General features: G+C 37.7%; 1 protein-coding gene across 1 annotated transcript in view; it reads right to left on the bottom strand.

Annotated features, from left to right (window-relative positions):
• Window positions 1-13,323, bottom strand: part of LOC121430534 — a 48,163-nt gene that overhangs the window by 11,592 nt on the left and 23,248 nt on the right. Inside the window, exons 5-7 of the mRNA XM_041627829.1 lie at window positions 11,391-11,666; window positions 10,496-10,563; window positions 39-312 (exon numbers count right to left, since the gene is read on the bottom strand). Coding sequence (XP_041483763.1) covers window positions 39-312; window positions 10,496-10,563; window positions 11,391-11,666 — 618 coding nt within the window. The remainder of the gene's footprint in view (window positions 1-38; window positions 313-10,495; window positions 10,564-11,390; window positions 11,667-13,323) is intronic.

The raw sequence follows: 13,323 nt of genomic DNA, 5'->3' as shown, positions 1-13,323 counted from the left end.
CCAATGCTAAGATTTTGAATTTTGAACATAATACTTACATTCTGAATAAAAGTAAATGACGAAGTAACCACGAGTACTTTGATACTCAGAACGGAAAATGAGATTGATTGAATGAGTCTCAAAGTTTGGTATGAAGATTGTCTCGAGACCAGTTCCACCTATCAGGGTTTTGTTTGTGAAAGCAGATAAAAATTGAAGTTGATCGCTGACATCTAGATCGTAGTTGATAACAATCTGAAGGTCTGTATCATTCAGGTTCACAGTTAGGTCATACTCACAGCTATAATCTGGCGGATATTTTGCAGGAAAATTCTGAAAAAATAACAAATATAACAATGTACAAATATTTGAATTACTTTGTTTTATGGGTAGTTCTAAAACAAAAGCTTGAAAATGCTTGATATTGGTCATTTCAATACAAGAAAAATAGCCTACAGTGGGCAGCGTAATTACATTTAATATCAGCCCCCCACAAAAAAAGATACAAACGAGTAACGGTAGAAATCCATTACAGTTACACATTCTGGAACAAATTGTTTAACTTGCATGTATATTCAGGTAGACATTTACATGTATATTTCATTTTTTATGTTGATTTTGTTTTAATATTAACATGAATGAGTGGCCATTAGGGGCTCGATGATCATGGATATTTTAGCTTGAAAATAGATTTTAAAAATCAGATAACAGTAACTTCCGTTACATACACAATCATTTGTAATTTGCGTTTTTCTTTGAATGTATCTTGTTACATGGTTTCTGTTATACAGTGCGTCCCAGAAAAAAGGAAACCGTAATTCAATGTAAATGTTTGTCATCGTAGTCATGAATATGCTTTGAGATGTACTCCAATTAAAAGAAATGATTGCCCTCTTGTATTTGAAGCCCATGTCAACGTCATTAATGCACGCATGACTGAGTTAGAACAATGGAAAGTCGTGCTACTCAATTTCCATTTGCACTAGCAATTTGATTTCTAAGTTAGTTGTTCTGGCCATATTTGTATAGTGCAGAAACTATGTTCACATATTCTACTGCGCTGTAATTAAGAGCTCATGAAATGCTTGAAAATATATTTAGAAAAAGGAAAAAATGAAAGGGGTTTAGTTAAAAAATAGATTTCCAGTTTAAGTTTGAACATTTCTTGTGATGGGAGCTGCGCAGGCGAAGGCACGATCTCCCTAAGTAATGAGTGGGGATGTGCAGGAGCAAATTATTATTAGAACTGCGCAGGTTGTGTGTCTCTGTGAACTTTTCTTGGTAAAGGCTCAGAATAGCTAGGCTTACCACTTTGTGCCTTGTATACCATTATAACAAAATCTGCGAGCTAAAATCCAGTGCAGATCGTGTAAGGTAGGGGTGATCCGGGGGGGGGGGGCACTCAGTATATAATGCATAGTGGTATATGTGCCGCGGAGGGGACCCCCATTTTTACACTCAATTTTCCGTTCCAAGGCATAGTATGTAGTCTTATTGAGAAAAAGAACAAAGAAAGCCGCTCTAAAGCATAGCATTTTCTTCTTATCGAGAAAGAAGAAGAAAGAAATTCGCTCCAAAGCTTCGCACATTTTTCGTTACGCCGTTCCGGTCGCATTGATCCGCTACAATCAGCTGCAATTTTGGTGAAAAAAAGCGGCCGCAGAGCACTGTCCGACCATTGCCTCTGCGCGAGCGCACCCCGCCGGGCTAGGTGCATAATACACGCATGCCCGTTATATATAGGGTAGCATACGCACTCACACGCTGGCGATTAGTCCAGTTTGGACCTTGTTGTTTGGAAGTGCCCTTTCCCCAAAGCTAACATAGAGGGCACATGTCTCCCAATCTCTAATCAGAAAGATGAGTGGTTTGGCGCTGATTAGAGATTGGGAGACATGTGCCCTCCATGTTAGCTTTGGGGAAAGGGCACTTCCAAACAACAAGGTCCAAACTGGACTAGCTGGCGATCCGCTCCAAGGACCCCCGTTTTCACAAACATTTGTAGTTCCGAAGCCCGTTCCGAGGATCCTCCTTTTTACAATAAGCCCGCTCCAAGGCCCCGTTTTTTGTCTAGCCCGCGGCACACCTACACCACTTTTTTGGTCGAGTGATGATTTTTTCAGCATTTTCTTTGTGAATTTTACTCTATTTATTTATACATACAAATATTTTCAGCCCGGACCATCCCTTTAATGTCTTTTGGTATGACGCGGTCAGTGTTTGGAACCGCGACCTCCCGATTGTGAGACGGACGCTGAGCCAACACACAGGTATTTAGTGACGAATGAACGTCTGAGAGAAGGGTAATTGCGTAAAATAATTAACCTTTTCGTACAACCGAACTCCATTTTTCTCAAGTTTTACCTTAACTTCATGAACTCGTCCAAGTCATGGTCATTTGAGAACACTACAGACTGTCATAACAGCCAGATATCAGAGATAAAACATGGGGTCGGACGTACATATTTTATGAAATTGAAGTTTCAGGAAGATAAAAGTAATCAAAATGATTACCATTGAATTATTGAACTCCCATAGACATAGACTCCAACCCGCAACAATAAATGATTTTTGATTTGATTTGATTTATTTTATTTCCACATTTCAAAACAAAAGCAATGTATATACAAGTATAATAATTTTTTTCAATATTACATCATAGGCAAATATTTTTTCAAACATAATGAATAATGTACATAAATCATTATAAAATATCAACTGTACTGTGAAAATTATATCTATACATACATTTTTCTTTAATTACTGAACATATATATATTTCTAGAAATGTGGGAGACCTCCATCTTAAGCTTGGAGCTTGAAAGTGATGGCGGTCCGGCCGGGGAACCATGGGTCACTTCTCAAAACTTCACCAAACAACAAACAATAAAGGATTTTCCTTCCCAGGACTGAACAATAGTCACCGTTAGCATGGCTAGCCTATTTTCTGCTGCTTGTTGGGAAAATGATACGCTTGTTTTTGACGATTCGTCGAATTAGTAGATTGGACATTTTTTCATGCAGCTTTTTCTCGACCATATGCGTAATTTACACTTAACGTCTCATACGGAAGAGGAAATTTATATTCAAGTTAGATAGCAGTAATGCGAGAAAACCAACTTAAAATCATCATTTGCTCACCCAAATGGAATTTTACTATCACCATTTTCCATTGTGATAGCTTCTAATTGGTCATGCGTGCATTAAAGACATTGAGATGGGCTTAAAATAAAAGAAGTATATTGTTTCATTTGACATGCACATTAAATTATTATCATGATAAGAAAAAAGTACACTGAATCACGGTTTCTATTTTTTCTCGGACGCCCTGAGAAATAACACGGATCAACGGCCAATACAACATACGAGCTGTATGGCTAGTGAAAATTTGGCTTGAAAGTGCGAACAGGTTTGTTAACTTTGATTTACCTGACCCTAAGACAGAACATTATCGCCGTAATATCCAATGCAGAGGTGCATGTCAATGTAATACTGTACACAATCACATGAAACTATTGGAAAATATCGACGCATTAAAAAAAGGCCTGTAAGACATGGTTGACATGGTAACCATATTATTGGTAAAACCTGTAAGTTCTGCTTTTTTCCAGTTTGTCATAACAGTTTGCACACAGAAACAATATTGGAAGGTAAAGCGAAGATGCCTATCATTTTTGGTGTTTTTTTATCGAATACTTAGAATTGATTTGGAAATAAAGGTTGCCTAATTTAACTACTTCACATTTTGTTAATGTTTTTTGTAAGTCAATTTTGATTTTCTTTCTTTCTTGCTTTTACACAGATATCGATACTAGGCGACACTAAAGAAATAAGGGAGATGGGAAACCAGTTACAGTAATAGCAATTTTATTACACCAACTTTAAGGCAAACCTCATTTAACGTGCGCGGCCATCGTAAGGGCCGATATGACAACATCTGTCGCAGAGGGCGACATTTCACGCTACACATCAAACATATTAACATATTGGCGCAACCACTTTTCTCTATCTTTCCATTGGAATTAAGTCAACCTCTAACCAATTGGCCTGGGGGACAATTACTTCCTAAACAACAAAATCAATTCAATGTTTTAAAAGGTAAAACAAAACTATATCTGTAGTTATCTCGTCAAACCATGGATTCCGGAGAACACACCAATAGACCTGCATTCCTGGAAGGTATCACATATTAATCAAAGTAAGTTAACAGATCAGTATCAATACAAAGTATTGGCCATTACCATGGTTACTACATAAAACAAACTAAAAGGCATAATGTACCTTTAACCATTACTAGTATATAACATGTACAACAAGCGTAAATAAATAACCGACATATTATCTACCCTTCTATCTGTAGGCAAAACAAATAAATAAATAACCAACCTCTCATCTACCCTTATACCTGTAGGCAAAACACACATCAAATAGTCAATCAGCATGACCTATTGTATATCAAGCCAACCAAAAAGAAAAAAAAACTCTAATAGCTTTGAAAACATCACTATGTATGCAAAAATAGCTAAAACCTGTAAAACAGTTAAATTCATGTAGCAACATCAATATTGCCAACACACAATGTAAAACAAACAGTTAAAGCATGACTAAGGATAAGAACTAAAAAAGCATTACTACATAGAACACATCCATTAACACAATCATTGTGGACACTGCAGATGCATAAAACTAAAAGGGCATAGCAATACACAATACATTCCTAAGTACAATGGACACTTGTGAGCCTATATGCACAAATAGATACATACCGAAAAATGTCAAATGCAACTTACAATTTTTTGTGTGTTTCATGCGAAATATAAATGCAAATGAATAACCTCACTGCTGTGCATACTGAAGAGAAACAATCCTATCATAGGAAGCACATAAAAATATCCAATGATATATTGACCAACTGTAAGAACATGTAAGGAAATGAAGGCCCACAATTCCTGCAAAGCAAAAGACAGTCTTTGCATGTACTAGTAATAACAAATGCTAAAACAAAGTGGCAAACAAATAGGCAAAGGGTCACTTAAAAACTGGGATAGGTAAAGTAAAAAAAATAAACGTGTACAAATTGTTCCATTAGTAAAAAAAAGGTGAAGGTTCAATGGCACTATCCAGACACCACAGCTCAGCTATGAAATGTGCACTGTCTAATTATAGGCAAACCAACAAAACATAACAAACGAAGAGCAGACTACTGGACTAGGGCAGCATTTTTTTTCCCGAAAATATGGAAAGTAAAATATGTATTTATGAAGTGCCAAAATAGTACTAACCTAAAATAGCTGATAAAAAGGGGCATGCAGGCTCACACTATACATCCTAATACTAATATCTCAACATCTAATAAAAAACAGTATGACATAAATACATGTAATTTAAAAACTAAAAGTAATCATAAATATCGGACTACCAACTCATCACTAAGATGGAAATTAACATAAAATAAACATGTAATTACTTTTAGTCATAAATAATTTATATATAAAAGGGAACAATCTGACACCTGAAAAACTGCATGGTAACCCAATATAACCAAAGGGATACAATTTATTTAGCAATAATCAAAACAATGATAATATGGTCCACTGGTACATTATATATACAAATGACAGCAAAGGCTAAATATATACAAAATAAAAAAAAATGCGCAAAGCATATCACAAAATAAGGCAAACAAAAGAGACAAAAGCATAATAGGAAACCGAAAAAAAAAGATTGGAGTATGTACTGTCCATATCAGAATGAAGAGCAAAGAATACCAGTTCACATACTGTCATGAATGAGTCTTCGATATCGAAGTCCATAGATAGGCGTCATTCTCAGAATGTTATGGAACATTAAAACAAAGTCTTTGCCCATCGACGTTCCTGAAAGGGCCTCTTGAAGAAGTGCATCAGTCGGTAATCTAGTAAGGGGTCCTGCATGACTTAAAGTCAATATCTGGAGGACGACCTGGGGGGAGTCCAATGTGTTCTCCAACGGGGTGACATGGCCGACTCTGTGGAGTCATCATGAGGGCAGAAGTGAAGGACACAACGGTGTCTGACCACCTGAACTGGGGATCCAACATCTTGTAGCTCCGGGGATCACTGGTAGGACCTGACGCATCACCGGGGACATCATCAGGAGAATCCGGGGGTCGACCAGGAGGGTCGTCAATCCGTAGGATACAAGGATGAGGAGCCATATGATGATGCACGGCAACGTTTTGCATGAGAGAAGGGCAATTAGAACCCTTGATCACAGGAGTAGAAGAAGGTAGGGCATTCAGGTAGCACCAACTGTTATCATACAACGTTGGCTCCAACGACTGACCACGATCTGGTTGAGATACAGAAACAATCTCAGATGAGGAGTCATGGACTGCACAGTTACTATGGTATAAAGATTGATGATCAGGAGTTGATGGCTGTTGAGGTGTTATAAGCTCACTGATAGGCTCTGTGGCTACAGGATGTCTGTCTGAGTCAGCAGAAGTTTCCATGTCTCCAAGGACTTCACTCGTAGGTGACTGGTCTGCAACAGCAGGATGGACTCGTTCGCGATTACAGGAGATCGAAGCTGAAACGAGGTGAGATCGATCAACGCCATCGGAAGCCGAGCCGGGTAAGCCTGCAGCAAGCGCATCGGATAGTGGGATAGCCGAAGGACCGTACGGATACGATGGTCCATCACCGAACGATACTACGCGCTTAGCTGGGCGGATAAATACATCATATAATTCCATGAACGGAATTCCAGCCTGTATAGCAACATCCAAAGACTCTACCACTAATCCTTTGAAGAGAAACTGTCTGTTGTCCCTTGTGAATGTGAGACAGGTCTCACCTACAATCGCAAAAGCAGAGGAATTGTCAGGAGGTTGAACTGATGGGGAAGTGGCGGTTATCTCACCCCCAAGATCTTGAACCGTAGAAAGTAGAATCAAATTCTCCGCAGACCCACTGACAATGCTCACACGGACACACTGATCACCATGGAACAGTTCCACAAAGGGAGTCACGGGGGCCTGATTAGGCACAACGAATGAACTAGCCACAGGCCTATGTGGCATACTGTGAGGACCTTGGACCTCATCTGACTCTAATGAAAGTCCATTGCACCAGTGAGGGTCTCCCTGAATCGCTGACTCTGACTTCGAGTCATCAAAGCAACCAAGATGTAACTTAGGATCGACAGAGGAACGATCCACAGCATACGATGAACAGTCAACGTCTTCACAAGGAATACAGCCTGGAACATGATCATAACCAGGGTCATGATCGACAATCAACTCATCGCAGGTATCACTACAAGTCTGGAAATTGGTGTAGCCAAGAATGCTAGCGGCCTTGCGAGCTCGAGTAATCATGCGCCTTTCATGGTCGGGCAAAAATGGACAGTCACCAATATGGTGGTGGTAACAATGCCGACTAGCATTAAGACAAAGTGGGCACACAACTTGGTTTATGTTAGGCTTACGATGAACTAAGGCGGGCCTAAGATTAGTCTGAATTGATGTAGGTGTCATGCTATAACTATCGGAAGCCTGGATATGTTCATCAGGACTCGACATATACTGATAGTAAGGTACATCACACCGGGCATCACACTTGCGGTCATTATTCATGTCATAATAGGCAAATCTATCATACATCTCTTTACTAGACCTACTACCGATATCATTATCTCTTGACTCATACTCATCGTACACGGCTTGATGATTATCACGCTTTTGGCTTAAGTGTACATGTAAAACTCGAATCTGAGGATATGATTGGCTATGTAGATCTAGATCTAGGCATGACTTTCGTCTGGAATTATTAAACTTATGACTAGCTTGATCACAATAAAAACTGACATAATCTTCTGGTTCAATCTCATCAACATAATCATCTTCTTGGTCATTCTCATAATCATCTTCTCGTTCATTCTCAACCTCATTCTTTTCATCATAACCATCTTGTTCTTGTTCATTCTCATCACCATAATCATGATAATCATCTGGTTCATTCTCCACGTCATACTCATTGGCTGGTTTATTCTCATTATCACAGCTACCATTATGACTGGCCATGTCACCGACACCGTCACTGTCGGCGACAGGTTCAACATCAGCCACACAATTAAATCTTCTGATTTTATTTTCACTATGTCTGACTCTAATTTCTTGATTTACTGTGTAATTTCTTGATCTACTAATTGTGTCATAGCTTGATTCAGTAATTGCATTACTAGAAAAGTTGGAAAAGTCTGACAGAAAAGTACAAGAACCAACTTGGCTGGGGCGGCCTCGCTCTCGGGCCTGGGGGCGAGGTCTTGACCTCGGTGAGGGAACAGCCATTCAAAGGACTGTATGTGGGACTACGGCACTGAGGTAGTAAAAAATTGTTACACCTATCACGACACATTTTTGCCGACCAACTGGTTGCTCGGATAGCATGAATCCCATCACTGTGCGGAGCAGGCAAGGTTTGAATCCCAGCTGTCACCACGACAATAAAGAAATAAGGGAGATGGGAAACCAGTTACAGTAATAGCAATTTTATTACACCAACTTTAAGGCAAACCTCATTTAACGTGCGCGGCCATCGTAAGGGCCGATATGACAACATCTGTCGCAGAGGGCGACATTTCACGCTACACATCAAACATAATAACATATTGGCTAGGGACCGCTCTGTAAATCAGCGTTATATTGTTATCGACACTGAATAGGGGCAATCTCTCCGTCTTTTTCCTTTTTTTTAATTGTAAATGATATGTAATTGTTGTTTTTAATTGACGGAAAATTAATGCAGCACCCATAACAATAACATCCATACAAAGAAAATAAAATGTAATCTGCATTCACATTCGAAACTAGGGGTAGTTGCTAGACACGGGAATTCGGATTCATTTGGAGGAGTTCATGCTTGTTTGGAGATGGGCCGTAAGATGGTTTTAGGCGTGATTTTTAAGAAATGTGACATTTTCTTACGAATGATCCCGCTTTCTTTATTGTTTTTTTTTGTTCACTCCTAAAGGCAAGTGAGGAATACATTGCACCTGTTAAAAGGAAAGTTCACCCTGATGAAAACTCTGTTGTAAAAATAGCCCCCCCCCAAAAAAAAAACAGTAAAAATATTGGTGAAGGTTGAGGACAATCCATATTTCATGTTTTGCATTTGTGACGTCATAAGCGAGCAGTTGCCCCATATGTTATGTATAATAAAATGCACAAATTCCATTTTTTTAATGGGTTGTGATGATTTATTTTGTTTTCTTTTTAGGAACGGGTGTAAAATTATTTGTCTACTTATATACTGAAGGTACAGAAAACACATTTTCAATTTTCTGTGAAAATGGCATTTCAATTATTTTTTTACCATTCGGTAAGAAGGCAAACTGCTCGCTTATTACGGCATAAATCAAATAATTATTCTGACTTGTTTATTGTTTGACGGATTTTCCTCAATCCTAGTGGGGATATTTTTTCTGCTATTTTCACAATAAACTTTTTGTCATGGTGAACTTCCCTTGAATGCGATGTCTATGAAAAGTGAATGAAAGGGAAGACATAGATTAAAAAAGAAAAGAGAATGTGAATAAGATGTAAAGGATGCTATGCCAATTTGAGTCGAGGGGTTCATAAAATGAAAGCAAAAGAATAAAGTAGGGGAAGGTGGGGTAAGTTGAGCATAGGGGCAAGTTGAGCCACCAGCCCCAGGCCAATAATGAATGAGTCAGACATTGTGGTGGTGTCATGTATTGATGACCCATAGCATAACCCCTAACCCCACCACATTGTTTTCAACTTTGAAACAAAAAGTAGTTTTTTAGAGGGAAAAATATGAATTTCAGCCAAAAAAGTAAAAAAGAGTGTGAAATAGATAAGTGCTTTATAAACAAACACATCTTTAAATATAATAAAGACATGATAACAACATTATTAGTCCAGGTATGGATCTTCATTCCTGTCATAGTCTTTTATATGATGGATGCATAATAAATGTGTGGATACAAAATTATCGCACTAAGTTCTGACTGGGGTAAGTTGAGCCAAACAGCATGGGGCAACTTGAGCCATGGTAATTCCTATGGTAATGCATCTTAAAAAACAAACAAACCATAAAAATCGATTGAAATGCTGGCTGAAAGGAGCAAATTTACATGACTGCTCTTTTCCTTTTAAAGGATGTTAGTATTAATAGAGAATTAGCAAGTGAAAAGACTTCAAACAAAAAATTGACATGCTGGTTCTCCCCTCATACATTTTGTACATAGTTTTTGTGGCTCAACTTACCCCAGAAGGTGGCTCAAACTTACCCCATATATGGGGCAAGTTGAGCCATTTGACATCGTTTTTTTTCAAAGGTCACGATGACTTTCAGTGTGGGGATAGAAAGTTATATATAGGTGGAAAATATTTCAGAAGAATTAAATTTCAAGGCAAGGTACTTATTTCGACAAGATTATTAATCATATCAATTCTAACATGCAAAAAGCAAAAACTGTCACAACTTACCCCGCCTTCCCCTATACATACCAGAGATGTGAAGTGTACCATACCACCGTCTTCAATTGTGCGATATAGATAACACTCGCCAAGGGATGCTATTGCAACCAAAGAAGAAAAAAAGACCGAGCAATAATACAGTACTGTTTCAAAATACGAATAATAGACATAGACCTATTTTCCTAAAGCTACTATCACTAACAGTTTTTACAGAAAAGTAATTACCAATTCAATTTTCGTAAATTGAATTTCAAGTCTCTTAAAATTTGATATAGAGAGTAACTAGGTCATGCTAGAGTAATTTTGAGGTTGTTCTTTCCTTTGTTTCTATCAGATTTTCATATATCATTCTTTACTCTTTTTTTTATGTAATATGTGCAGGAGTGATTCTTCTTGCTCGTCCACTTCTTTCTCGTTTTATTCTACTTTTTCTTTTCCGATATTCTTCCCAACTTTTCTCCAAATTCTTCAACTGTTATGCAATTTTATATGCAAATTAATTTTAATGGTACGTGATGTGATATTAAACATTTTGAATTTTCCTGTTCTTTTATATTTGTATTTCTCAATAATTTTGACGCCCATTGATTCTAAAACTTGTTCATTTATGTTGAAGCGGATTTCGTTACTGTTATGTTCTGTGATTGTTTCGTTTATCTGATGCTATGCAATGATTGTTGCTTTGTCCTATTATGGTATTGTACGTTACGTTGTTTCTTTTGATTTCAATCCATTATATTGCCAAAAAAACCTCTGTAATTTGGCTTTGTGCCACGATTCCTATTTTTTACCTGAATAAACCATTTTGAATTGAATTGAATTTTTATTATTAGTTTTATCATTATAACAACAATGATAATCTGAAAACCCTTTTTTGGGGGGGGGGGGTGGGGGAATAACAACATACAAGATATGATAAAATTACCTTCATAAACGCTGACAGCATTGGTTCCACCACATATTTGATCTGGATCTCCTTGACATCGTGTTTGACATGCTATCATTCCTAACTCTTCTCCTTCTGAAGGTTCATTGCTATCTGAACAGTGACATCTAGACCCGGTCACACCAAAGAATTGATGACCCAATGAATAACAATCGCGACCACAATCCTGAAGGGTCTGATCGAATTGTTGAGGAGGAGTGATGGTGAAGTAAGGATTATCATCTGTGCTTCTATAACATCCCGTGTAACCAGGTACTTTTTGAAGTAAACGGAAAAGAGACGATAATCATTCAGCAAGATTGAATCTTGGTGATACATCATAATTAATAAATTAATAAATTGAAATCATTGTCTAAATCATTTAAAAAGAAACATTATCATCAAGATGATGAAGTAGCCAACAAAAACATTGCCTGCTCGCATCATTTTGTAAGTGAAATACGCATTGTCTTCGTAAATTCCTACAAACAAGCCTTAAAATGCTTCTTTTCAGTTCTGAATTTTCCTAAATTTTTAGCACTCGCTTCGCGCTTGTAATATTTGATTAGTGAGTGTATTTTTATCGTGATTTTACTATCGGTACAAAAAGTGTTCCATGTTCTTAACAAAATCAGCAAGCGCTTTGCACTCAAATTAGATGAGTATGGTGAGATATGTATTCTATTATTTGATTCCTAAACATAGTCCTTAAATTGTCATTGTTTGGGGGTAAAATTTCAGCTCGCGCTTCGCGCTCGCATTTTGTAGCAAGACAGATATGTATTTTTTTAATTGCTTATTATGTCCCATTTAGGTCTGAATATCACAAATTTTCAGCTCGCGCTTCGCGATCGCATCATTTGATCAGTGAGATATCCGTTTAATGGCACAGTCCTTAACCCTATCTAAGCCGGATCCCCCCCTCAACGAGTCGCGCGATATTTTACAATAATAATAATATTAACTCTTATTTACACCGGGTAGTCACTCTCAGCTGTAAGCTGTTCTTCCAGCGGGCCCTGCATAACATAATATGTTTTTATTACCCTTTTCCATTCAATACGTCGAGCGCCAAGCAAGAAGGCAGAAGGTCCCATTTTTAAAAGTCTGGTATGACTCGGCCGGGGATCGAACCCACGACCTCCCGTTCATGAGGCGGGCACTCTACCACTGAGCCACCATGTCCGGTGATTACATGAAAAAAAATTGATATCAGATCAATGTCCTATATATTATATTGTTTTTTGCATTTTCTTATGTATATCATTTTTGGACCCTTTATTTTTCATTGTTTTTTTCAATGTTCGTTGGAGACACTTCTAAGTTCATAAACAGCATAAAATACATACAAAATTGAAATAATGATACATTTATAATTTTTGGAGTATTAATAATAATAACAAGAAGAATAACAATTACTGAGTGGCGTAACTACGGGGGGCATGGAAGCACGCTCCCCTCCCCCCCAAAAAAATCGGCTGGCAAAGGGGGGGAGAAGAAAAAGGAGAAAGGAAGGGAAACGTAGTGGGAAAGAAGATATTATTGTTCTTTATAATGTTGTATTATGGTATAATTATGTTATGTTATGTTACACCAGACTATTTTTTCCTTACTTTATGAAACATTATTTGCTCAGGGCCTATGTCTTTATTGTTTTTGGTGATCGCATTGTCTGTTTGACGAGATATTACCCAAGGAGCTATATCTGTTATTAGTCGCGCAATTTTTTTTGACCGCGCTGCTCGCTGAGTGTTTACTTTCAAATCTTGCGCAACTTTTGAGACCAATTTTGCGTCACACGGGTACGCAGTTCCGAAATTACGCAACGTTATGTAAGTGCATGTAAGACCAAAAATTGCTCAAAAACCTAATTTCGTGTACAAAGTCTATGCAAATTATGTTTTCAACCAAAAAATTATCATTATTTTTAGTT

The sequence above is a fragment of the Lytechinus variegatus genome, chromosome 17 (genome assembly GCF_018143015.1).
Source record: "Lytechinus variegatus isolate NC3 chromosome 17, Lvar_3.0, whole genome shotgun sequence".
Classification (NCBI taxonomy): domain Eukaryota; kingdom Metazoa; phylum Echinodermata; class Echinoidea; order Temnopleuroida; family Toxopneustidae; genus Lytechinus; species Lytechinus variegatus.
The sequence above is the reverse complement of the archived record's forward strand: the minus strand, read 5'-3'. Positions and strand labels throughout refer to the sequence as shown.